This window comes from Hyperoodon ampullatus, assembly GCF_949752795.1.
Source record: "Hyperoodon ampullatus genome assembly, chromosome: 4".
Classification (NCBI taxonomy): domain Eukaryota; kingdom Metazoa; phylum Chordata; class Mammalia; order Artiodactyla; family Ziphiidae; genus Hyperoodon; species Hyperoodon ampullatus.
Window position 1 is genome coordinate 131,835,975 of NC_136917.1, and position 27,148 is coordinate 131,863,122.

Consider the following 27,148-nt stretch of genomic DNA (forward strand, 5'->3'; position numbering starts at 1 on the left):
ATGCGCGGCCGCTGGGCTTCTCGAGAGGCGAGCGGGACTCCCCGCCCTGCAGCCCGGGAGGTGCGGGAGCTCCTGTGGGTAAACGGGGAGGACCAAGACCCTCGACGCTCTCTCCACGGACTCTTGGTAGCCCCACTTTTCTCCGGGCTTAAGGGGGAAGGCAGGGCGAGCGGAGCTGGCCTGGCCGAGTGCCCCGGGACTAGTGAGCTTGGGGGGAGGGGGTGGCACAGCAGAAGCCCCTCGGCAGGAGCCCGCTAGGGCGAGGGGCTCGCTGGCGGGCCCGGGGAGCGACTGAACACCCTGGAAGGAACCAGCATCTCTGGGACTGCGGATCCGCGTCTCCGGACGCCGGAGAGAGTTGGGGGGGTGGGGCTTGAGCTTTGGTTTGGGGGCGAGTGTCCGGTTGAGAGCTGGCTACGCTCGGGGGCAGAGGACAGCCCAGGAATTGGGGCTACCGGGCCCCAGGAGGTGGACTGGATGCGCAGGGCGAGTCCCTTCCAGGAAAGGGTGTTAGGTTGCGAGTTGTTGTTTGGGGCCGTGGAGAGCCAGGTGGGATTTGGGGGACTCCTGAGATGCCGGGGTATGGGGGACCGATGCTGTGAGCCGACTGCTCTGGGTTCTGCTTCTCTACTTTGTAACTTGCTGAGCTCCAAGCGGAGTCTTGGAGTTGCCAGTTAGACACGGGCTTCGTCCCCGGTGTGCGAGTTTGTACATTACGGACTCGGGGAGGAAGGCGAGGCAGCCAAGAGGGGCCCGAAAGGGGCCGGGAGCGATTGGAGCGAAGCTACGTCTTGCACTTTTGGCAGCTGCGGAGGAGCGCTGGGCTCCGCCTCCTCTGCGCCCTGTTGCCGGCGCTGCCTCTTTCCCTGGCTGCGCGATCTAACCGCACGTTTTCTTTTCTCTCCTAGGCTTCTTTTGGAAGTTCGAGCCCAGGTTTGTCCCGTTTTCTTACTTTTCAGTGGGTCCCAAAAGGTGATGGGGACCGAAAGATCTATTGCTCAATTTTTCCAACAAAAATTTGTCTTGCGAGTTTTTCATCATTTGTTTTTAAGAGGTTTCAGTGTTCATTTTGGTAATTAAGCTGTTGGAGGAAGGAACAGTTATACTCTTTTCTCACTTTTATCTGGCATGTTGAAAAAAATACTTTTGTTACAGAGCTGCTAATTGACAAACGTTCTTTTTAAGTAATAGATCTTTAATTCTCACATATCGTGTTTTTTTCTCCAAGCCTGAAACGGTTAATCCCAAATCTGTCACAAACTTTCCACTAACTTTAGCAGTTTAATTTACATTTTAATTTTTTTGAGAAATTGTCTCTTTAATTTGTCAGAACTTTGGGGGTGCTTATATTGATCATTAATCCTGACTCTCCATCTCCTCTTATTTTGTCTCATACATTTTTCATAATTGAGAAGTGTCTGTGGATTGTATTAAATTCAAAATTGAGAGTTACATAAAGCTATCCTAATTAAAAGAAACACATACTTTCTGAGTTTGGCAAAGAAAAGTGATAATACAGAATTTTTGAGGTGAGACAACATTAGATCATCTAGGACAGTGTTTCTTAACCATTTTGGTGTTAGAAACCCCTGTCAGGATCTGATGAAAGCAAGGGACTCTGTCTTCAGAATTCTGCACATAATGGATAATTGCATATAACTTGGGGTTTGTGGAACCCCTGAAACCCATCTATGGCAGAGACCTTTCCTCATGTGCTGAAATGTTAAGGACAGCTTTGTTTCAGTTTCTTATTCTCTTTCCAGCCCCCTTTTGGCTTCCTCTTTTCCCTCTCGTAGTCTCCAGGAAAAGTGCCTCTGAACTAGTTCAACTCCCTTATTTTACACTTGAGGAGACTTCTAAATAACTCTACCGAGAGTTACCTAGTTAATAGCAGAGTCTGGATGGGCTCCCAAGTCTTCTGTTACCACATGTTGCCTTAGAGTCCATTTCATTGCGTATTACTTCGTGTCTTGAGTCAACCTTTAGTGTCTCACTTGATTATCGTTTAAGGTATTATAAAATAATTAACACCAAGTAGAAGAAATTTGTGGCTATTTTGAAAATAGCTATGTCTTTACATTTAAAAATTGTTTTAAGTTTCTCTAATTTTGAGACAAACATTTCTTTGTTATAGCTGATTTCAGGGAAAGAATATTTATATACATGATGCCAAACATCTGGATGATAATGGAATTTTTCCATTTTGCATCACTGTCTGCTTTTAAGAAGTTGCAATCTAAATAAAAAGCAAAAAGTGTGGTTTTAGTGTTTAAACAAACTTATAACTTGTTTATAATCAATTAGCCAATTTTTAAGAACATTTTAGAACCAGAAGAGACTAGAGGTCATTAAACCAACCCTATGAATTTTATAAATGAAAAACTGGACCCAGGTCCCGATGGTTTAAATGACTTGCCTCAGGTCCCAGAAAGCCAGGGACAAAGCCAAGAGTAGACCCTCAGGCCCTTCTGTTTCTGGCTGTTATTGAATGAACACTTTTCCTCTTTCAGGGGAAGCCTTAAAAGTGTGCCCAGTGATACGTGGATTAGAAAGAGGGTAGAGCTCTGCTTTCAAGGAGGTAGAAAAGTTACCATCTACTTCATACCGTACACTTTGGCATACCCCAAAAGTTTCCAGGAATTTCTCAAAGAAAATTTGTAATGGTTGTTCTGCTTTTCAGCTATTTAACAAATATTCATCTTTCTCTAAAATTAATTTAAACTACCTATACTTCAGGCTTTTAAAATGAGCAGGTTAATATCTTTCAGCATTCAAAAAATAACATAATGTAAACCTCCTAAAGAATAGAGTCACATAGGAATTTTATTATTTTTAGGGCTAATGATTAGAGTTCTCTGAACTCAGAATCAGAAACATTGAATTGTCTGTGGTTTTTTCCATGGTGAAAAATCTTTGGTCTAGTTCAGTGTTTTGGTAATGATCTTAATGTCCTTAAATGTTTAAAATTTTAAAATATTAAATAGCTTGACTAAAAACACAGCAAACTTTTTGTGTTGAATATGCTTCCTTCCACTTCTCCCTTTCTCCACTCCAAGATTCTAATACTTCTTTCCTTGCCAGCTCTGAGAGTGATCTAATTAAATTACGTAGTAGAGTAAAACAAATGGAGAAAATCCTGTTTTTCATAAATTTGACTTCATTTTCTCGGGATTATGGATAGTATTCATTTCTCAATTTGGTTTTCAGGGTATCCTGTTGACTTCAGATTTGCCATTAAAAAGCATTACCATCTTTTTTTTTTTTTTTTTTTTGCCACACCACGTGGCTTGCAGGATCTTAGTTACCAACCAGGGATCGAACCCATCCCCCCTGTAGTGGAAGTGCAGAGTCCTACCCGCTGGATCACCAGGGAATTGCCAAGCATTACCATCTTATAAACAAGTTGGAATTGACCAAAACAACTTGCAATGGGATACATCTTCCAAAGCTCTTAGATATGATTTTCTGTATTCCCTTCACATAACCTTAAGAACTTTATTAGTAGTCCAAAGAAAAGCATGCTCTTATGGTTTAATGCTGGGGAGCTTGAAATACTGTTTTAGACATGAAAAGTGAGGTAGTGCTTTTGAAGACTGAATTGCTGTATAGCTGCTTCACAGAAATTTGTATTTGTTCTAAAAACCACATTTCTGTTGTTATTTGAACCTTTATTTGAGGGTTAGAATTTGAGTAAGGTTAATATTCCCTTCTACTGAAGCTTTTAGCCTCACTATATAAGACTCTTGTGAAGTCTTCCTTTCATAATCCTTCTCACATTTTTCTGCTGCTTTTAGACAAGTGTATCAAGGAACTGGCGGTAGAACACAAATTATTTTCTTTTGTAAATAGCCTTGTGAACCTGTAAAGTGATTCAGTTTGTTTCCTTCCAGTTGGGTCTTTGTCTTCTGAGGATCATGATTTTGACCCCACTGCTGAGATGTTGGTCCATGACTATGATGATGAAAGAACTCTTGAAGAAGAGGAAATGATGGATGAGGGTAAAAACTTCAGTTCTGAAATTGAAGACTTAGAAAAGGTAAAGGATTTTACTTTAGTATTTTAATACAAACTTATGGTAAAGATTTTGACATTCTATTATAAATTATTTATAACCTACCTGAACTAAAAATAGTATCAGAAGGACCTACTGTATAGCACAGGGAACTGTATCTTGTAATAGTGTATAATGGAAAAGAATCTGAAAAAGAATATATATATATACACACATATTTATAAGAATATATATACACACATATATATAAATATTTGCATCACTTGGCTGTACACCTGAAACTAATACAACATTGTAAATCAACTGTACTTCAATTAAAAAAATAGTATCAGGGCTTCCCTGGTGGCGCAGTGGTTGAGAGTCCGCCTGCCGATGCAGGGGATATGGGTTCGTGCCCCGGTCCGGGAAGATCCCACATGCCGCGGAGCCATGGTCGCTGAGCCTGCGCGTCCGCAGCCTGTGCTCCACAATGGGAGAGGCCGCAACAGTGAGAGGCCCGCGTATCGCAAAAAAAAAAAAAAAAAATAGTATCAGCGTATTTCCTTTTGACCTAACTTGTGCAGAAAGTTACTGATTTTCTTATTATTTTGAAGGATAGCCTAATAAGTACATTTTCATATAACTTTTAAAAATTATTTTATGTTTGTTAACCTGTTTTTAAGTTTATACCAGGACAATGAACTAGGTACATTTACAGATGAGAATATTGAGATATAGAGAACTGTAGGAAACTTAGTTCTGAATCCTAGCCCAGCCTCTTTGCATTATATCAAACTATTTTACTGAGGGGCAAACTTGAGTTTAACTAAGCACTGCAGTAGATACAGGGAGAAGTTTTCCTTCAAGAAACTTAAAATCTGATAGATTACTATAAGAAAATTGAGAGAGAAAAAGTTCTACTCTGTCTTTAAATGTGAATTAGTAATATCCTGTTTCCTCCCCACCCAGTCATCTTTTAGAAAGTTGGGAAGGTAAATGTAGTTTATAACTTTTAAAACCCCAAATCAGTATAAATTCAAATGAACTGGATTTTAAACATATATTTATACCAGGAACTACAGAGAGAGGGGTTCCTTGAAAAGATTATACTTATCTGTAAATTAACCTTATTTGCAAATTTCTAATCAGCCCAGAATAACAAAAGTTTTCAGGAGGAATACTGAGTTTTCATACTTCTTTTTCTTGAAGAAGACAAAGCACTTTCTTAAGTAATCTCTTCTGCTATCTTTGTGAGGCAGGGCTGTGCTATTATTGCATTTCTTCTTTCATCTTAACACACAGGGAAACAGAAGCAGAGTCTTCAGGGCCTAGACCCCAGGCTTGCTCCTGTAGACCTGAAATCTTCTAAACATGTTTATTCCTTTGGCAGATTAATCCACCATGGTTGCGGTTAGATTTAATCATTAAAAAAAATACATATATCTCCTGTAAAAGCCAAACAGATTTGGGAATATAGAGATAAAATTGTTAGGAAATAATCAAGAAGAAAAGTCTTACCTATCACTTCTTTCAGGGGTGATGATAAGTTGTTGCCTGTTGATGAGAAAAGATACCCAAGAGTCTCAAGCTCTGCCTTGACTTTATTCAGGGAATTTGTTTCTACCTCTTATGAGTAGGTAGCCTAGAATAATTGAGAATTATAATCCAGCTAGCATTATCACTAAGCCAAGGACTGTGGTGGGTCCTGGGATTGCAAAAATGCGCAATTGGACCATGTTTCTGATCTCTAGGAGCTTATGGTCTAGTGTGGGGTGACAAATGAGAGCAAAGATTTTTTTGATGTCCTCTGCTAAGAACTATGAAAGCAGTAAGCAGTGAGAGCTATGGGAGAAAGGATTTACGTCTAGTAAAAGGTGTTTAGCCTTGTGGAAGTTCATGGAAGGCTTCTTAGAATACATACTTCTCTTCTGTAGTTTTTTATGTCAGGACACTGCTGTGGGCTTGGTCCAAAGTCCCAGGTGACGGGGCTTCCCTGGTGGTGCAGTGGTTGAGAATCTGCCTGCTGATGCAGGGGACACGGGTTCGTGCCCCGGTCCGGGAAGTTCCCACGTGCCGCGGAGTGGCTGGGCCCATGAGCCATGGCCGCTGAGCCTGCGCGTCCGGAGCCTGTGCTCCGCAACGGGAGAGGCCACAACAGTGAGAGGCCCGCGTACCGCAAAAAAAAAAAAGTCCCAGGTGGTCTCATAATGTACCTTCCTTAATTATGTGTTTGCTGTTAAAGATAGGGAGACAGCAGTCTATTTACAGCATGACATAAGAAAATAATGTGCTAGACTGTGCTTTAACCACACAAATAGATGTTTTGTCAGTAAACTAGTAAGAATTTAAAATTCATTTAATGTGTTAACGTAGTTACTACTTGAGTATGGGTAATCTGGTAGAGATTTTTATGGGCTGGTAAAATTTTGTTTTTCAGATTTGTAGGTTTTATTCTTCCAGAGATTATAGTAATAGCTGCTTTAATCTGTGTGGTGAGTTTTAAAAGAAAATTAGGGAAGATATAGCAAAATAATCAACAGCAAAGAGTTACTCGCTTGGCTATTCACAGAAATACCTAGTTTCTATTGCTATGATTTTCATTTTGTTTAGTAAACTCCAGTAATTAAATCTTTGTAATGACACCTGTCACTGAATTTGTAGATTCTGAAAAATTACAGGCCTTTAAATGTTTCAGCTTTTCTGTACTTAGGCAGTTTTGCTTCTTGGCATTTTGTCGCATTCTTGGAAATTGAGACAAAAATCCAGGTGATTGTTAAACAAATTCTAGTGAAGACCTAAGAGCTGTGTCCTTGCTCAGAAGGCTAATCCTTCTCTCATTGAGCAAGGGACAAGAGGAGCTGTTTCTAAGAGTGACTGACTGCTCACTTCATCTGAACTGTGATTCTTATCTGCAGTAAAGCATAACTGTGTCGATGTGGTCTCTATTCTTTATTGATGTTTTAATGAAACATGAAAACAAAGAAAAGAAACAGTAGATAGAGACACAACTATAAAGAGTAAGGATCATTTTATTTTTAGAAGAAGTTTGAAATTATTTCTATACAATTTAAAATAATGTATTCTATTAATCTTATATTGTTGGAACAGTGATTTAGGTGTTGGTACATGGTAACAGTCTTAGAGCCTTGGTGTTAACGTTTTAAAAAACTACAAGTTGTTATGCTCATAGTAAATAAATTTGATAGTTTGTAGTCTATACATATGGCCTTTATTTTGGTACTTACAAATTTTTAGTACATTATATGTTATGGAAAATAAGAGCGGTACAAAATCAGTTTTCTTACAGTAGCACTTTGGTAAGTATAGAGAATAGATTATGTGACAAGATTTTAGTTATTAACCATACTAAAATAAGGTTTATGTTATATCGTTCTACATTTTAATTTATTCATGTTACTGTTTCCTGAGAGGTTTTAATTTAATAATCCTAGATTTAGACCTATAACTTTTTAAAAAGTAATTTACATTTCTGCCTTTATTAATATATAGATTTCTCCTCTGACATGCATTGCGAAATGAGACTTTGGTCTAGGTCCTTATTGATTTATTTTTAAAACATTTAAAAAAGTTATATGTATGCTGTTTTGCATCCTGTATTATAAGATACCAGACTGGTGTTATGTGAAAATTAATTTGTACCTCACTTAGACAATGTCATTTGACCCATTCAGCAACACCATCAGGTGTGTCAGACAAGTATTAACGTTATTTCCTTGGCTCAGAGGCCTTGTTGATTGTAAGATGTACCATAGATTTAGAAATAGCATAGATGGGAGCAGGGAGGGACATTACTGTGAGAAATCTCTACAGTGGTAATGACATGCATCCTGATTTCTGATATGTGAGGTTATGCATCATAGGATTAATGAAATAATGTGTTTTTCTATTTACAGATGAGGAAATAGAGGTGAGAGGGGTTAGGTGATGTGCCCACAGTAGTAGTTAGCAATTAGGGAGTCCTCTGCCTCTAAATATTGTGCTCTTCCTGTTACAAATCCTTTGACTTACAAAACAGTTCATTTATAAGTGTGACTGGACTCAGATGTGTCCCTTGAAATTTAAAAAGGTTCAACAAAATGCCTGAGAAATATTGTAGAAGAGAAAAATCCTCATCCCTGGGATAAGGTGCTAGATCAAACTTCTAAGCTGATCTAGCCACCACAGATCCTCAGAGACTTTGAGATTTGCTAATTCAATTTTGAAAACATTTCTTCTGTGCCTCAAAGGACTAAGTGCTTTATTAATAGGCTCTAACAGAAAGCTCATTTGTAAAGTGCTTCAGAGACTGGATTAAACTTTTCCAGTTTTGCTTTAAAGTTTTAGTACAGATAATTTCTGTGTTTTAGCACCAGCCCCTTCTAGGGGTCATTACAGTGTCATCCTTTGACTGTATTAAGGAGGTTTCCACTAAGATGGTCCCCTTCTCCCTCAACGGATGATCATGCTTGTATGTTTGCAGAGAAAGTAGGATTTTCATGAATGACTACCCAGAACCTCCTGTTTGCCCCACACATGCAAACTTAACTTTTATGCTAATTCTTCCTTCCTTCTCTCCGGTCCCAAAAGTATCTTCCACACTATCTTCCCAAGCTAGTCCCTAGATTCCACCCCTTTAGCCCTCAGTTTATTCTTCTACTTATTTTTTTATTCCAGTAAGGCCTCCTACTCATATATTTCCCACATTTGGAAATTCTGTTTTGACCCTGTGTTGCCCTTCAACATTCTCTTTTTATAGTGTATGCACTTTCTCCCCTCCCATTCAGTCCTCAGCTTTGCTTCTCCCAACACGTTGTAAGGTCACCAATAATTCTTGATTGACAGATACAAAGAATTCATGTCTGCTTTATCTTGCTTGATCTCTCTTTGATATTTGACCCAAGTGACCATCCGTGGTTTCTCCACCCTTGCTTCTTTCTTAACTTACATAATCCTGCATTTTCTCCTAGTTCTACTTCTTCCCTCTGGTGTTTCCCTCTGTAGTATTTATGAACTTTTGTTTCTTTACCCTCATTTTGATTGATGGTATTCCCCAGGGTTCTAGCTTTTGTCTTCTCACTCTGTATTCCTCTTCTGGATAACTCATTCAAGCCCAGTGCTTCGACTTTCACCTTAAATCATCTACTGTCCCACCCTCTACCCTTAAGTTTGTTTGTCTTTTGTTTTGGTCTTATAATGATGCTATAGCTATTTAACCTTCTCAGGCCAGAAATGAGCAATCCACTTAGACTCCGGTGTTACCTGCATTCCCTCTATCACGTAAGTCAAGAAACATTTTCTTTAATTCCCTTCTTAGTTCAGGCTCTTATTCTTCTACTCCCCCTAGGATGTCTTTTTCAAAATACAAATCATATCTAAAATTTTCCAGACGTGTCCCATTGCCTATAGGGTAATATATCTGAAAATTCTTCTAATAAAGCATAGATCCCCTTCTCTTTACTCTCTCCCTGAATGAGCTCATGTACTCCTGTGGCTTTAAATATCATCTAGATGCTAATGAATGCCAGATTTATATCTTTAGCCCAGCCTGATCCTCTGAGCTCCAGGCTCTTAGCCAACTTGACTTTTCCACTTGGATGTTTCATAGTCCTCTCAAACTTAACTTTGTGTCCTCTGCAGAACTCTTTTTTTTTAAATTATGAAATTCACCATATTCTTCTCCTCTCAAACATTTTGGGTTTTTTTTTTAATAAATTTATTTATTTATCTTTGGCTGAGTTGGATCTTTGTTGGCTGCACACGGGCTTTCTATGGTTGCGGCGAGCGGGGGCTATTCTTCGTTGCGGTGTGCAGGCTTCTCATTGCAGTGGCTTCTCTTGTTGCGGAGCACGGTCTCTAGGCGCGCGGGCTTCAGTAGTTGTGGCTCGCGGGCTCTAGAGCACAGACTTAGTAGTTGTGGCGCACGGGCTTAGTTGCTCCACGGCAGATGGGATCTTTCCGGACCAGGGCTCAAACCCATGTCCCCTGCATTGGCAGGCGGATTCTTAATCGCTGTGCCACCAGGGAAGTCCCTCTGCAGAGCTCTTAATTTTTTTCCTTCATAAACCTTTCCTTACTTTAGTCTTTACTATCTCAGTAAAAGTTATCACGATAGGCAGTTGCTCAGATAGAAATCTGGGGAGTTGTCCTTCTTTCTCCCTTTTACTCCAGTAGCCCATTTGATTCCACCTCAGAATACATCTCATCTATTCACTTCTCTCCATGTCTGTTTCACTACCCTAACCCAGCATGCAACTCCTAAGTGGTCTCCCTGCTTTTCTCTTCTCTCTTCACCTCCCCAAACTTATCTTCATACAGCTGCCCAGGATTTAAGAAGAAATAAAGTCATGTCACTCCAGTTTTATAATTCTCCAATGGCTTCCCATTCCCCTGGGAATGTAAAGTCCAAGTTTCTTTCCCATGAGGCCTTTTGTGATCTGCCTCCGCTTGTCTTTCTAATCTCCTCTTGAGCCATTCTTCGTTCTACTCTCCGTGCTCTGGCAGTTGGCTTAGTGGAAAACCATATTCAGGCCTCAAGTGTGTTGTTTCCTTTGCCTGGAATGCTCCTCACGGGATTGGTCACTTCTCAGACTTCGGGCCTCAGCTGAAGTCATTCAGTGTCTTCCTCTGTAACCCTATGACAGTAGGCCCTCCACATAATTCTGTATCTCAGGACCCTAGTGATTTCTTTTGCACTCATCTTAACTGGCAGTTCCGTATTTGAGTATTGTTGGTATCCCCCTAGTCTGTAAGTTGTAGAAGGGCAAGACCTGTGTTTCATACCAGCACCTGGCACAGTGGGCTCCTGGCAGAGTCACTGCTCAGTCAGTGTTTCTGACGATGAACCACAGGTCCCTAGCACACAACCCTCATCTGTTAAAAGCCTCTTCATCTTTCAAGACTTAGCTCAGTCTTTGTCCTCTGTGTGATAGTTCCCTACCATATACTATTCTGTGATAGTTCCCTACCATATACTATTATTCCTGGAGCATAGGTCTTCCCTTCTCTGTACCTACCATTTCATAGCACCAATTCCAGAACTGATTAAAGCAGCTATCACAGTGTTTTACAATTGTTAACTTATCAGTTCCTTCCACCAAGACTGAATTTCTTGAGAGCAGGGATTTCTTTTTATTATTTTTGGAAATTTTATTTCTTTACCCATAGCCAGTAGTCCTCCACATGGTACCTAGAGCTCAGTAAATGCTGTATTGATGGGAAGGCGGACTATCAGTGCATGATGAGTGAAAGTTGCCATCTCCCCAGTTCATGGAGGGAATCTGAAACTGTAAAGTTTTGGAGAAATATTGCTAACAGGTGGTTGGCAAAGGCTGTAACCAGTCTCCTCTTACAACTAGTGTGAACCAAAGGGAATGGGCTGCATGGACTCTGCAAGGAGCAGGACTGGAGAAACTCTCAATGTGGTTCTGGCACCTTCGAGAGGTTCTTTCATTTGGGAGAAGAATACTTCATGCGGTTTTCCCGTGGCATGGGTGAATTTCTGTCCATCCTGACCGTCCACCTTAATTTGTGCTGAATTTGTCCATGCTCCCAAAGCAGCTTTTTATTGATTTCAGTTCCAAGCTGAAAAGATTTCATGAGTGGCATGGTCATTGGAAAGGTGCATGTCTGCTACTGCAAATTCACAAGTTAGCATTCTGTCATATACCTTATTCTAAGCTCATAACATGAATCTGTTTCATTCAGGCATAGTGAAAAATGTGAGTTCTATACTGCAAAGGTGAAGGCAAATTCTTAGGGACCCCCAGAACCTGTGTCCCCTGTGGGCCCTGGTGGGCAGCCAGCTGGCTCTCTGGGAGACATCACTGGCTCTCCTCAGCTCACTTTGTGATGAACTGTTGGCATGTTTTGCATACTCTGCTTTCATGTTTTCATGCTGTGTGCTTCATGGCTTAGACATTTTTTTTTAAAGGGAAAATTAAACCGTAAGCTAGTTTTAAAAGTGAATCTCTTAATAGATGGACATAAACGTCTTTAAAATATTTAAGAAATTAACTAGTTCATGAATATATGGTTTTGAAGTTATTTAAATGATAATTATAAATAGTTCTATGCATTTTAGTGGTTGAATTAAAATACTTTAAAAAAGGAAATATAGCACTTATTTTCAGATTAGTGGAGGGAAAAAACAATGACTGGGTGCCACTATGTGGCATGGCATAAGTATTCATAACACAGGTAGCCCTGCAGCCAGAGTCTGTAATTTTATCAAAGCAGCACTGCCAGTAAGAGAACTTGGGGGCCTGGGATTCGAACCCAGAACTAAGCCTCAATTTTCTCATCTGTAAGATGGTGGTAATGCAAACTTCATCAGACAGTTGTGGGAAAAAAACAACTGGTACAGAATATAGATATAGTAGTAGGAATATCAAAGGATAACTGTGTCTTGAACATTAATATATAAACATAATAGTGTTAGTAAATGTTCAGCAAAGGTTTTCTCATTAGGTATCTTCTAAATAACGTGAAGAATAAACCAAGTGGTCAACTGTTAATTGCAAGGAAACAAGCTAAAAATTATGTGAAGGTATTGACTGATTAATTGGAAGTGTTTTCAAGGCGAATCTTTATAGTAATATAAAAGCAAAAAAAAAGTCTGCATTAAGGCAAATATTTGAGGAAGTTTTTAAAAAGTAAAATAATGCTGGAAAATGAAAACTAAGATGTTAATTGTTAGACTTTTGTTCATATATTAATTATAGCTCTAGGTGTTTGATCTTGTTTTCTGGATACAGTTAAAAAAAGCAAAACTAAAACTTGGTTTTGATTTGGTACTGCTGTTTTGATAATGTGCTTTATGAACATTAATGGCATCAAGGTTTATCTGAGGTTCAGCATTGTGGCATCTGCTGAGTTCATGTTTGTGTTCTGGCTTGAATAGGAAGGAAACATGCCTCTAGAAGATTTATTGGCATTCTATGGCTATGAACCTACAATTCCAGCAGTTGCAAATTCCAGTGCAAATAGCTCCCCAAGTGAACTTGCAGATGAACTACCAGATATGACACTAGACAAAGTAAGTACAAGCATGTAGAAAAAAATTCCAGATCTGTTACCATTGACTGTTTTTATTAGTTTATTTAATTTAAAGCATTTCATAATTCTGAATTGTGAACTTCTTATGGATGCATTGCTCTTATCATTTTGGTGACTGATTTGAATATTGTTTGGCTTTGATCTCACTACTTTAAAAGTAGTAATAGCTTCATAATACTTTGCATATTTGAGTATTCTTCCATAACTTTTTATCTTTCCTGTGTAGACATACTATATCTAAACTTAGATTTTGCCCTAACTTCTTTTGATCCTGTGGACGCTTGAATGCATTGATTAATGAATCCCCCAGAAGTTTTCAAACCAATCTGGCTTACGCATGGAGTGGATGGAGAGAAGTTCTCTTTTCTTGGGCTCTGGGAGTGAAAGAGACCATAGCAGCCAAGGCCTCAGTGATACGTCTTTAACATAGGCTGGTTGTAGGGGAGGCCTAGTCCCTGCCAAGGAGAATTCAGTCATGGTCTCTGCTAACAGATCCCTGGGAAACTTTCCTCATCTTTCAGGTCTCAGGCAGGGAGAGGACTCCACACCTTCCTGTGAGTTATGTTGTTCCCACTTTTCAATTAAATGTGATATTAATGTACCAAAAACCTTAATGACCATAGTCATTCAGCAAATATTGAGTGCCTACTATGTACCTACCAGGCACAAGGATGGCTATATACTTACATAAAAATTAATTCTGAACTGTTTCTTTTAAAATTATATCACTAGTCGGAGTGGTGCATTAGTTGGACTTCTAAAAAATTATCGGAAGAGTGGAGTTTGGAGACTTTTTTGTTTTCTTTTAGTTATTTAAGTTGGCAGAAAGTGAGTTTAATTTTTAACTACTTAGAAGTAAGATTATTTTTGTTGTAAATTCACTAAAAATTAGTCTACCACTTCAGATAAGTTCTCTACATACCCACATATTAAGCAAATTGTTTGTTATATCATAAATGTATAACAATATAGCATCAATATTATATATAATTAGTAAATGTTATTAACTAATTATGTACATGAAGTAAATTATAGGAGAATTTCAAATTTACTTTTCTCAAAACTGAGACTTCAGTTAGTTCTTAATTGTATTATAATACCATAATGTTTATGAATAATGTTATAAAGACTTTTTTTTCAAAATTGATGGGATGTAATCATTTCTAACCCTAGCATTGCATTCCTATTCTTATAGGAGGAAATAGCAAAAGACCTATTGTCAGGTGATGATGAGGAAACTCAGTCTTCTGCAGATGATCTGACACCATCTGTGACTTCCCATGAAACTTCCGATTTCTTCCCTAGACCTTTACGATGTAAGAAATCCAATCATTACTGATTAGTAGTAGCACCGATACTGTAGCTTGAGTACATTTTGTTACATTCAGTAGTTATGTCAGAATATCTGAGTGTTTTACTTAATTGAAATAAAATAGTATTATAATCTGAACAAGATTATAACGTTTTTTTATTGGGGGAGATGTAAGCTAATATGCTCTTTAAAAACAAAAGCATTTGCTTGGTTTTGCAGGGCAGTTTTCTTTCCCAAGACTCATCTGTTGCTATGGCAACCAATCTTAGTTCAGCCATGAAATTTTTTTTTTTTTTACCTGTTTTATTATACTTTAAAGAGTATAATCAAAAAGTTTAGCTCTTTGCCAATCTGAATGGTGAAAATGGTCTCTTTTAGTTATAATTTACATTTTTCTTGTTATGAGTGAAGTTTTATATTTGAGTCATTTGTATTTTCTGCAAACTATTGTTCTATTTTTTTTTTTTTTGCTTTATAACAAATTTAATCAGTTATACATATACATATGTTCCCATATCCCCTCCCTTTTGCGTCTCCCTCCCACCCTCCCTATCCCACCCCTCCAGGCAGTCACAAAGCACCGAGCTGATCTCCCTGTGCAGCCATGAAATTTTATAGACATTTTTTGGATTTCTGTTAAAAGGCTCTTACTCTCCTGATAAACTACCGTCAGTTTGAAAACTACCATCAGTTGCTCCAAAAGTATTTTTTATTTTTAGTGATTTATTTAATCCTTTTCTTTTAGTTCTTGGTGTTATCCCTTAATGTAGATCAGTAATATTTAAAAGGTCTTTGAACTGAAATATTTTCTTATATGCAATCTTGCTTATTTCTCAGGTATTTTTATGGTAGAAGAACTGTTCAGATAATAAGTTCCAATACACATACACATATGTGTGCAAAAAGAATTTTTATGGACTCAATGTGCAGCTCTTTGTGTATGTCTCACTCTGGATTAACGTAATCAGTTTAATCTAGTGCTTTACCTTCTTTTTTTAAGGGGACCATAGTGGTTTTCCTCTTGCCTCTCCAAACTATATGACCGTACACCAGATAATTATAAGGATGCTGTGCAGTTTCTTTGTGTTTTCAGTGTCTTGTTTTGACTAGTTTCAAAATGTGAGAATAGTACAAGAGGTTTAGTATATTTGTGCTGATCTCATTTATTCAACAGATTTTTATCATAAGTAAAATATAAAATATCAGGCACTCTTTCAAGTGCTGCAAAAATAGGCAACAAAACCCTTTTTTAAAATTTAACTTTCTTCTTTTAAGCAAATACTACGTGTGATGGAGATAAAGAATCAGAGGTTGAAGATGTTGAAACAGACAGTGGTAACTCACCTGAAGATTTGAGGAAGGTATGTTAAGTTACCATCATAATTTAGTAGACCATTTGGATTAAAGTAGCTTTTAAAAACACTTCTGAAATAATTTATGATAATTTTGTGAGATAACTTTATATTTGTAGTAACTGATTAATGAATTGGAACTTTGTTTTCAGTATTTATTTTTGTAATAAGTTGTTTTTACTTCTGAATTTTCCTGTAGGAAATAATGATTGGTTTACAATATCAAGCAGAGATTCCACCTTATCTTGGAGAGTATGCTGGTAATGAGAAAGGTAAGGAAGGCTTTTAATTTTGATAATATTTGGTAAGCCAAATTACCGCTTAATATGTTTATTTAAATATCTGATTGTATGCTCATCCTGTGAGTATAAAGATAGATTTGTAGTCAGGGAAGAATTAGGCCTGACTTAGGAGTAATGTGTCATGAGATTAATTAACCATGAGACTCAGAGAACTACCGCCCCCTTCCCCCCAGCCCTGGCCCCTTACAGTGCTTCTTACTCAGTATGCGAAGCACCTGTTAAAATAGTGGAGCTGCTCTTAAAGTGCAACTCTTTGGCCTACATCCCACTGCAGTGGAAGTTGGTAGCATCCTATCACCTGAGATAATGAGAACATTAGGAATATAATCCTCTTGGGAAGAAACGCTTAAGGAAAAAAGAAGCTAGAAGAAATTCTCTTGCCCCAGCCCTGAAAGATAAGGTGGTAGAATGTAAAGATTCTGTTGCTTTTGTTATATACCCCTACTTAAGTGTAATCAGTTTTCCTCACATTTTTGGTAGATTCCAACTATAGCTGGTTCTGAAAATATGGAGGGGTGAGGTGGTGGGAAGTAAAAATCCAGGTACACTTTCCTAGCCAAACTTGGGAAACATGTAGATTTGGCCATGGGCAAAGTACATGCTCAGCAGCTCCTGGTCCTTAGATGAAACATAGCAGAGGTAATATTCTCTCAGTTCTATACCTTCAGAAAGGGACGTATACCTTCTCTATCTTTTGAGGAAATAAACTCAAACTATATTACCTATTTCAGTTTTGAGCGAAGTTTCTTTATGAAACTGGTTCCAGAAACTTACCTCAAAAGTCAGTCTTATTGCTTCACAGGCACGCTTTATTTTTAACTTTCCTGCTCATTGGGAATAGAAATGCCTGCCTTAAACAGTTGTGAATGTAAAGCACTTACCACGGTATCTGCTGCATAGTGAGCTCTCAGTAAATTACTTTTATTCGCTATATTTAGTAGTTATTTTACAATTGAAGGATGGATTGCAGTTGAAGCAATGGGATAAATACTTGGGCTATCTGTATGACTTTATTGTGTGAAGTAGAAACCTTCAGTATGGCAACAGTGTTTGCGTTAATAAAATATAGTTTGTTTTAGTGTCATTTCGCTTATTAAATATCAGCTTCTCTAAGAGGTGGAAAGTTTACTTATCTTACTGTTTATCATTTTTTCCCATTTTTAATTAGTCTGCTTCCTTTTTATTTTTTTGCTTCCTTTTTAAAATAAAAATTTACCTTTTGGGAAGAAATCAGTGAAGGAAAAATATATCTTTCCTAGGTATTTCAGTATTGGCAGATATTTTGATTGTTATTTATTTTTGTTTGTTTTAATTTGTTTGCAATTTTTAACCTGTAGACATTTTCATAGAGCCATTTAGGGAGTTTAAGAGAAAATTGCAATAAGGTTATTAAAGAATTTACACAGGTTATTTTTACCCCCTCATTAGAAGAATGTAAGACACCACTACCAGGTTTTATATTAGACTACTAGGCATAGAAAGCCTTCTAACTTGTTAGTAAATCCAATCACTGAAAAAGCTACTTGCTCTAGTGACTGGAATACTTGGACCTTAATAAAGTTAAAAAAAAAAAAAATTGTTTTAAACCTTTACTAATGAAAGACTCAGCTTGCCAGACAATCAAATTACTAGTGTCCTCAAAGTTAGTTACTTGTATAGGAAGAGGAAAAACAGTTTTGTATACATCTCTAAGTGTGTTCACTACTTTTAATGTGTTGATGGGATTTTCTTTAGCAGTGTATGAAAATGAAGACCAATTACTTTGGCGTCCTGGTGTGGTTTTGGAGAGCAAAGTTAAGGAGTACCTTGTTGAGACCTCATTAAGAACTGGAAACGAAAAAATAATGGACAGGATTTCTGCAGGAACACACACAAGGGACAATGAACAGGTATACATCAACTTTTGTTGAAACAGCAGCTAACTGATATAGTATCTTCTAGATTTTCTTATATTTGATTCAAATATTTCTCACATACGAACTGGCTGTCTCTTTCTGATTTTTAAAACTTGGAAAATACTGGTTTAAAAAAAATCCCAAGACCTGATGATGACCATTCTATTGTTTCATGTCTTCTGGCCTTTTTTTCCTGTATACACACACATATATTTTACTTTATCTACCATGTTATATCCTTTTAATCACTTAGTCTTATTTTCTTTGCCATTGAGATTTCTTTAATACTTCATTCTTGATGTCTGTATGTTCCATTGTTTATTTAAACATTCTCTGTGGTCGGACTTTTAGATTTTATGTTAAAGTTATTTTTTGGATTATTCTTGAATTTTATTCAGGATGTGATTAAAGTTTATGTCTATTAAGAGTGTATAGGGCTTCCCTGGTGGTGCAGTGGTTGAGAGTCCGCCTGCCGATGCAGGGGACACGGGTTCGTGCCCTGGTCCAGGAGGATCCCACATGCCGCGGAGTGGCTGGGCCTGTGAGCCATGGCCGCTGAGCCTGCGCGTCCAGAGCCTGTGCTCCGCAACAGGAGAGGCCACAGCAGTGAGAGGCCCGCGTACCGCAAAAAAAAAAAAAAAAAGAGTGTATAAATTTGCTTTAGGAGCATTCGTTAAATACTGTGTGTGCTTGTAGATGGAGTACGCTCCTGATGGTGTGTGGGTTAAGGGTGGAAGTATTGCCTATTAGGGTTTTTTCTCTCTGACGTTGTTTGCCCCTCTCATATACCTTTTCACTCTATCTCCAGCCTAGCTAATCCCAACTAATGAGTGCCCAGAGATAGGTGGACTCAAACTTGAATTTCTGAATAACATAGAGAAGTCAAACTAGCTGAACTTCAAAGTAGTTTTGTCAGCTGTCAAAAAGAAATCCCATTGGCTTTTTGTACTGATATTCCATTAAAACTATAAATTAATTTTGGAAGAATTAGTACCTTTAAAACATAAAACCTACTTCAAGAACATGTTCTGATTCTCTATGTATTTGACTTTTTTTAATCACTCAAATGTTTTTGCTTGTTTAAGTATAACATGCATCTAATTAATTCCTCATTATTTTTAAATACAGTATTTAGCACTGTTGTAAATGGGATCGCTATTATATTTGTATTTGTATATTGTTGATTTAGAGAAATATAAATTAAAATTTTTTTTTCTCAAGCTACTATTTAATTTAGTATAATGATTTTTCAGTTGTTTCTCTTAGGTTTTCTAGCTTTAAAGTCATTACTGAATTATACATTTGTTCCTTCCTTACCATTATTATATCTCTTATTCCTAGAATATGTCTTACTGCATTAGCTATAACTATCAGAGACTTTTGGTAGTTACAGTGGTTTGAGGCCTGCTTTTGATGGAAGATAATACATGTAAGGTTTTTACATTAAGAATAATACCAGCCTTGGGACTTCCCTGGCAGTCCAGCAGTTAAGACTCCACCTGCCAATGCAGGGGGCATGGGTTCAATCCCTGGTGAGGGAACTAAGATCCCACATGCCACGGGGTGTGGCCAAAAATTTTAAAAAAAGAATAATACCAGCCTTGGTTTGATACAGGCTGTCTTTCTTATAGTAAGGTAGTATCCATCTACTTATAACTGTTACAGGTTTTGTCTTTTTAAAAATAGAAATGGGTACTGATTTATCTGAAGCTTTTTTAGCAGCTGTTGAGATTGTTTTTAATGATTGATTATTAATGTATTGATTATTAACCTATTGATGTATTAATAGGTTTACTAATATCCTTGCCTTTCTTGAAACTTACTTGGGAAGGTGGATTATTATTTAACTTTCAATTGAGTTCTGTCAGCTGCTATTTAGTATATTCAAAATTCCAAACAGGTTTAATGGGAAGAAATTCTAATTTTTAGAAAATGATATCTTCCATAGTAGATGGAAATAACTATAAACTCCAGTCACTAAAATATCCATCCTTCTATTCCAGGCCTGCTGCTATTCTCTTTTATTAAAACTCTAAAAGGCAGGCAGAAGGTGCTATCAAGAGAGAAGACCATAATTCTTGACTTTTCCCTACTAGAAATAATCATCTAAAATAGGGATATTCTCCCAGCTCAGAAGGCCTGGCAATAAAAAAAAAAGTGAGGAATGATACTGGTAGATGACTTCTGAGAGGTAGAATCAGAATGAACAAACTCTTCGGATACCAGAGTCAATCTACAGGATAGTTACGTAGATTAAATGTCTGGGCAAACATACGCTTCAAATGTCCTGAAATTAGAGAGCACTTCAGCTAGTATTTGTCAGGTCTCTTACAATACACCTGTTTTTGTTTGTTTGTTTGTTTGTTTTGGGGTTTTTTTTAAGTATGAACTTTTGGTAAGTTTTATTGAATAGTTTTTTTTTCCCTTGCCCTAAGGCATTATATGAACTTCTCAAGTGTAACCATAATATAAAGGAAGCAATTGAAAGGTACTGCTGCAACGGAAAGGCCTCTCAAGGTAAGAAACACTTGGGATCAAGAGAGGGAAATGATAGGGGATGGTCATTTGGGGATCAGAATAAGCAAAGTATAAAGGACGGAGCAATCCTATAACACTTTTGTATAAGATCTATTTTCATCTTCATAGCAAATAATTTTTTCCTTTTCTTGCCCTCTATTTTTAGACGTACCAGAGATTGTTCAAATACAAATTAGTTACCCCCCTGTCACCTCCAGAACAAAGCAGACCCCAGAGATGACAATATATCCAAAGTAATTAATAAGAATGATTTTATGATTTCATTGGGGGAAAAAAGTTGTTTTTTCTTTTTCTTAAACCAGACAGGAAATGAAAAGGAGATTAAAGATGAAAAAAAAGAAATATGTATAATATATTCCATTCAATTTATTGCAAGAAGTGTATGTTTAGTAATCATGTAATAACATTTTTGCAGTGCTTAGGTTTTGGTTTGTGTGTGTCAAGGAAAATGGTTAACTTTAATTTCAGTATTTTTGTCATTATATAAATCACTTGCATGCACCATAGCTTTCATTAAGTATATGTAGAGTGAAATAATGCTTACTAATATTATATAAATGACTTGGAAAAATATAAAAGCTGGAAACAATACATTTAAACTTGTAGGTGAGATAGTCTATTGAAATGTTTCCTTGTAAAAGCTGCTTCTTTGAAAAAATTACTTTAAGCTCTCAAAACTCTGAACAAAGTTTTCACCTTTGTGATGGGCTACTCTTAATGGCTTTGGGGACCTGGTCCCCATTGTGAGGCACTTCAAGTCTCCTCTGCCCCAAGTAGATTTGATTCATCAACATTGACATATGCCAGGAAGTTGAATGGGATTTAGTCTTTTGAGAGCATGGGCTGTTTTTTATTCCCTTTATATTCCTACAGTATAGCACTCTGCAAACTGACTCTAAATAAATATGTGTTGATTATTTATGGTCTCTAATTAAAGAACTTATGGTTTTGACATAAGACCAAAGTAAGGCTTTTTTTTCTATAAAGAAAATAACCTTTTTTTTCCCCTAATTAAAAAAAATGCTCATTGCTTAAAAAAATCATAAAAACAATGTGCTTGAATTATAGAAAAAAATATAAAATTCTTGTCTCATCATGCAGAGGAAAAAAACCAGTTGTTTGTATTTTGGTATTCCAGATTTTTTTAGTTAAGATTACTAACTAAAATCTCCACATAAAGAACTTGTCTGTGTGTGTGTGTGTGTAGAAGTTTATAGCCTTTTTATTAGGAAAACATACTGAAAGTAAATCAGTCATTTGTATATATAAGAGTTTTGAGGCCAATTTATTTTGTTTTAAAATTTCTTTAGAAGGAATGACCGCATGGACAGAAGAAGAATGCCGGAGCTTTGAACACGCACTCATGCTCTTTGGAAAAGATTTTCATCTTATACAGAAGAATAAGGTAAGTTAGGCAAATTAGTATAGAGAAATTGCTTAGTAATTACAATGAATACAAGCAACTAATTTATGAGCCTCTAGGGTAGGGAATAGAAGCTATAACTTGTTAATGCTCCCCTGCTATTACCATTTCTGTTACTTTCTGATCAATTTTTCTGTAAACCCAAAACTGCTCTGAAATGTAAAATCTAGTTTAAAAAGCAATAGGTGGGGCTTCCCTGGTGGTGCAGTGGTTAAGAATCCACCTGCCAACGCAGGGGACACGGGTTCGAGCCCTGGTCCGGGAAGATCCCACATGCCGCGGAGCAACTAAGCCCGTGCGCGAGAACTACTGAGCCTGCGCTCTAGAGCCCACGCGCCACAACTGCTGAGCCCATGTGCCACAACTGCTGAAGCCTGTGCACCTAGAGCCCATGCTCCACAACAAGACAAGGCACCGCAATGAGAAGTCTGCGCACCGCAAGGAAGAGTAGCCCCCACTCACCGCAACTAGAGAAAGCCTGCGTGCAGCAACGAAGACCCAACACAGCCAAAAACAAATAAATATAATAAATAAACTTAAAAAAGAAGCAATAGGCATAGAATATTGACCTATCCACCTAAATATTTTAGAATCCTATGTTCCTTAGGACAAAAAGAAAGAATAAGCAAAGCATATTTTAATGAGGTTTAATTATCCCAAACTGTTACAATATACACGCACTTTTAAATAATAGACTTTATTTTTAGAGCAGTCTTAGGTTCACAACAGAATTGAGAAGAAAGTATGGAGAGTTCCCATGTACGTCCTGCTCCCACCCACACACGGCTTCCCCCCACCAGCACCCCCACCAGAGTGGTGCATTTGTTACAACTGGTAAATCTACTTTGCCATGTTTTTATCCCCCAGTGTTCATAGTTTACAGTAGGTTCACTCTTTGTGTTGTTATAACGACACCTACCCACCATTGTAGTATCATACAGAATAGTTTCACTGATCAAAAAATCCCTTGTCATATAGTTGGAATCATACAGTATGTAGCCTTTGGAGATTGGCTTCTTGACTTAGTAATATGCATTTAAGGTTCCTCCATGTTTTCTGTGCCTCATTTCTCTCTTTTTTTTTTAAAAAAAAAATATTTATTTATTTATTTGGCTATATTGGTCTTAGTTGCGGCACACGATATCTTTAGTTGCGGCATGTGAACTTCTAGTTGCAGCAGGTAGGATCTAGTTCCCTGACCAGGGACCGAACGTGGGCCCCCTGCATTGGGAGCATGGAGTCTTAGTGTGGTTCATTTCTTTTTATCACTGAATAATATTCCATTGTATGGATGTACCAGTTTGTTTATCCATTCACCATTTGGAGGACATCTTGGTTGCTTTCAAGTTTTGGCAATTACGAGTAAAGCAGCTGTAAGCATCAGTGTGCAGGGGTTTCTTTGGACATAAGTTTTCAACTCCTTTGGGTAAATACCAGTAAGTGTGATTGTTGGATGATATGGTAAGAGTATGGATATTTTGTTGTTGTTGTTGTTGTTTTGGGGTTTTTTTAACATCTTTATTGGAGTATAATTGCTTTACAATGGTTTTTTGTTTTTTGTTTTCTCTTTTTCTTTAAGCAAGTATGGATAGCTTTGTAAGAAACCGCCAAACTGTCTTCCAAAGTGGCTGTGCCATTTTGCATTCCTACCAGCAATGAATGAGAGAGTTCCTGTTGTTCCACATCCTTGCCAGTATCTGGTGGTGTCATTGTTTTGGATTTTGGCTATTCTAAAATGTGTAGTGGTATCTTGTTTTAATTTGCATTTCCCTGATGACATATGTGGGTCATTTTTTCATATGCTTATTTGCCATCTATATATCTTCTTTGGTGAGGTGTCTGTTAGGGTCTTTAGCACATTTTTTAATTGGGTGGTTTGTTTTCTTATTGTTGAATTGCAAGAGTTCTTTATATAATTTGGATAACAGTCCAAAAACATATGTGTGATTTTTGAATATTTTCTCCCAGTCTTTGGCCTGTCTTTTCATTCTCTTAAGTGTCTTTTGCAGAGTAGAAGTTTTTAATTTTAATTAGTCCAACTTATCAATTTTTCTTTCATAGATTGTGCTTGTATTGTTGTTCCTAAAAAGTCATCACTATCCCCAATGTCATCTAGGTTTTCTCCTGTGTTATCTTCTAGGAGCTTTTATGTAGTGTACTTTTAGGTCTTATAATCCATTTTGAGTTTTTGTGAAAGGTGGATATAGATGTCCACTTGTTCTAGCGCTGTTTGTTGAAAAGATGATCCTTCCTTCATTGAATTGCCTTTGCTCCTTTGTCAAAGATTAGTTGACTGTATTTGTGTGAGTCTGTTTCTGGGCTCTCTATTGTGTTCCATTAATGTATTTGTTTATCTTTTCACCAGTACCACACTATCTTGATTACAATAGCTTAATAGTAAGTCTTGAAGTTGGGTAGTATCTATCCTCCGACTTTGTTCTTCTCCTTCAATATTGTGTTGGCTAGTCTGGGTCTTTTGCCTTTGCATATAAACTTTAGAATTAATTTGTCAGTATTTACAAAATAACTTGCTGGAATTTTAATTGGGATTTCACTGAATCTATAAATCAAGTTGGGAAGAACTGACACCTTAACAATAATCAGTCTTCCTATCTGTGAACATGGAATATCTCTCAATTTATTTAAATCTTCTTTGATTTCTTTAATCAGAATTTTTTAGATTTTCTCATATAGATCTTGCATGTATTTTATTAGGTATATACCTAAGTATTTCATTTTGGGGGCGCTAATGTAGATGGTATTGTGTTTTTAATTTCAAATATCAATTGCTCATTGCTGGTATATAGGAAAGCAATTGACTTTTGCATATTAACCTTGTGTCCTGCAACCTTGCTATAATCATTTATTAGTTCCAGGAGGGTTTTTTGTTGCTTCTTTAGGATTTTCTATATAGACAATCATCTCATCTGTGAACAGACAGTTTTATTTCTTTCTTCTCAATCTGTATACCTTTTATTTCTTTTCTTATTACATTTAGCTAGATCTTCCAGTATGATGTTGAATACTTCAATGCTTTTTTGTATGTATGAAAACCTATTGTTTTCTCACAGATGAGATTAAGTGTTTAATTTATTGAAAGATGAAACAGTTGCCCTTTTAAGTCAAAATAAAACTTCAGTTTTGCAATAATTTATGAAATATATCCATTTATTTCACAAATAAGCTCTATCATTTACCAGATATTATTTTAAGCTCTAGAGATACATCAGTGAATAAGACAGGAAAGGTCTCTGTTCCCAAGAAGCCTATATTCTTTTTGAAGACTTATGGCTAATGTGTTTATTGAAAGGTATGCCTTATTTCTTGGTTTAAAAAAGCTTGTTCCTATATTATGATCTTATATCACAACATGCTCACTAATCAGGATAGAGATTCTGAAACTTCCTTATTGGGTACTGATTAAGCAGGGGAGAAAGTGTTTATTGGGTAAAGATACAGAATTTTGTCTGTACATCTGAACTCATACCTTTAGCTATATATAGTTAGAAGAGCCCTAGTCTGCATGTGGAACCAAGTTGAACGAGGCTCAAGTTTTATTGTTGTTGCTCTTCTTACCAAACTCTGTTGGCGCTAAGAGCCAAGTGCATGTTAAAGGAAAAAAATTCTGCCTTTATCTGGCAATCATCTTAAATTCCAGATGCGGTAGAGTACTGATCCCTTTGCAGACGGTTCTCAATCTCTTTGGGGCCATGGAACCCTTTGATAATCTGATGAAGCTGCACCCTTCCCCCCAGAAAAGTGTACCTGCATGAAATTTTGGGAATTAATAGGTCCCAGTGAAGCTCATTCATGGATCCCTCAGGGTTAAGAAGGACCCCTGCTACCGTCAGAATCACAGTGAAAGTTCAGTGAAGAAAAGTAAAGGATGTCAGTGTTTTAAGATTTTCAGTAAAGGTGTAAGATAATTTCTGGATACGCATTTATTATTATTATTACATTCTGATTTAAATAAAAAGCCTTGGGCTTTTGAAGGCAGCCTCATTATTAAATAGTGTAAATGTAACGACAGTTCACTAATAAAAAGTTCAGAATTTCATAATTGGGAAGATAGAAAACAAGACCTATGGGTTGTAAAAAAATAGTTATTAAAAAATGCATAGATATGTTGATTTTTAAAAATGCAACTTTTTTTGTTAGGTGAGAACTAGAACAGTTGCTGAATGTGTAGCATTCTACTATATGTGGAAGAAATCGGAACGTTATGATTACTTCGCTCAACAGACAAGATTTGGAAAGAAACGATACAACCATCACCCTGGAGTTACGTAAGTACTGTGGGATTGACTTCTGGGATTTTTGTTTTTAACTGTGATGAGCAGTCATAAAATTATTGGGCTGTGTTTTTTAGGGACTATATGGATCGTTTGGTAGATGAAACAGAAGCTCTGGGTGGGACAGTAAATTCTTCAGCCTTAACATCTAACCGACCTGAGCCTGTTCCTGATCAACAGCTGAACATTCTCAGCTCTTTCACTGCCAGTGACTTGACAGGTAACATGAGCATCTTTTTGCATTTTTTACCATAGCTTGGGGCAAACTTACATCCTCTTTGTGGCCTGATGTCAGACCTCTTACTTAAACCATTTTCCGTCTCTTTTTTAGCTTTGACCAGCAGTGTGGCGACCGTCTGCGACCCAGCGGATGTGAGTTGTTTGGATGATAGCTTTCCTCCACTGGGCAGCACGCCCCGTGGACAAGTCAATCATGTGCCTGTTGGAACAGAGGAGTTACTCACCCTGCCCAGCAATGGGGAAAGTGATTGTTTTAACTTATTTGAGACTGGATTTTATCACTCAGAGCTAAACCCCATGAACATGTGCAGTGAAGAGTCCGAAAGACCAGCAAAGAGATTGAAAATGGGCATTGCTGTTCCTGAATCCTTTATGAATGAGGTTTCTGCAAATAATTTGGGTGTGGACTTTGAAAATCACACACATCACATCACCAGTGCCAAAATGGCCGTGTCTGTGGCTGACTTTGGCAGTCTGTCTGCCAACGAGACCAATGGTTTCCTCAGTGCCCACGCTCTGCATCAGCATGCCGCCCTGCATTCTGAGTGACCTGAGTGAGGGGCCCAGAAACAGTGGGTGTGCAGTACCAGTACCAGGAAAGTATCAGGTTTGCTTAGTCTTTCACTGGAAGTTTGAACTTTTTTCACTATGACATCAGTGATGTCAGTATGTATAGAACTATATCTTGATTTATCAAGAGTATTTTCATTTTCAATCCATAAATGTGGAAATGAACTATGATCAGCAGA

General features: G+C 37.4%; 1 protein-coding gene across 1 annotated transcript; it reads left to right on the forward strand.

Annotated features, from left to right (window-relative positions):
- Positions 1–26,948, forward strand: MIER3 (MIER family member 3; the record flags this gene model as incomplete). The annotated part of the gene is made up of 13 exons (XM_079703636.1): positions 1–60; positions 909–933; positions 3,891–4,036; positions 12,891–13,025; positions 14,241–14,361; positions 15,633–15,718; positions 15,909–15,981; positions 17,749–17,900; positions 20,342–20,423; positions 21,755–21,849; positions 26,026–26,153; positions 26,237–26,379; positions 26,491–26,948. The coding sequence occupies 13 exons, from the start codon at positions 1–3 to the stop codon at positions 26,946–26,948; spliced, it is 1,704 nt and encodes a 567-aa protein (XP_079559762.1).
- Positions 26,949–27,148: the final 200 nt, after the last annotated feature.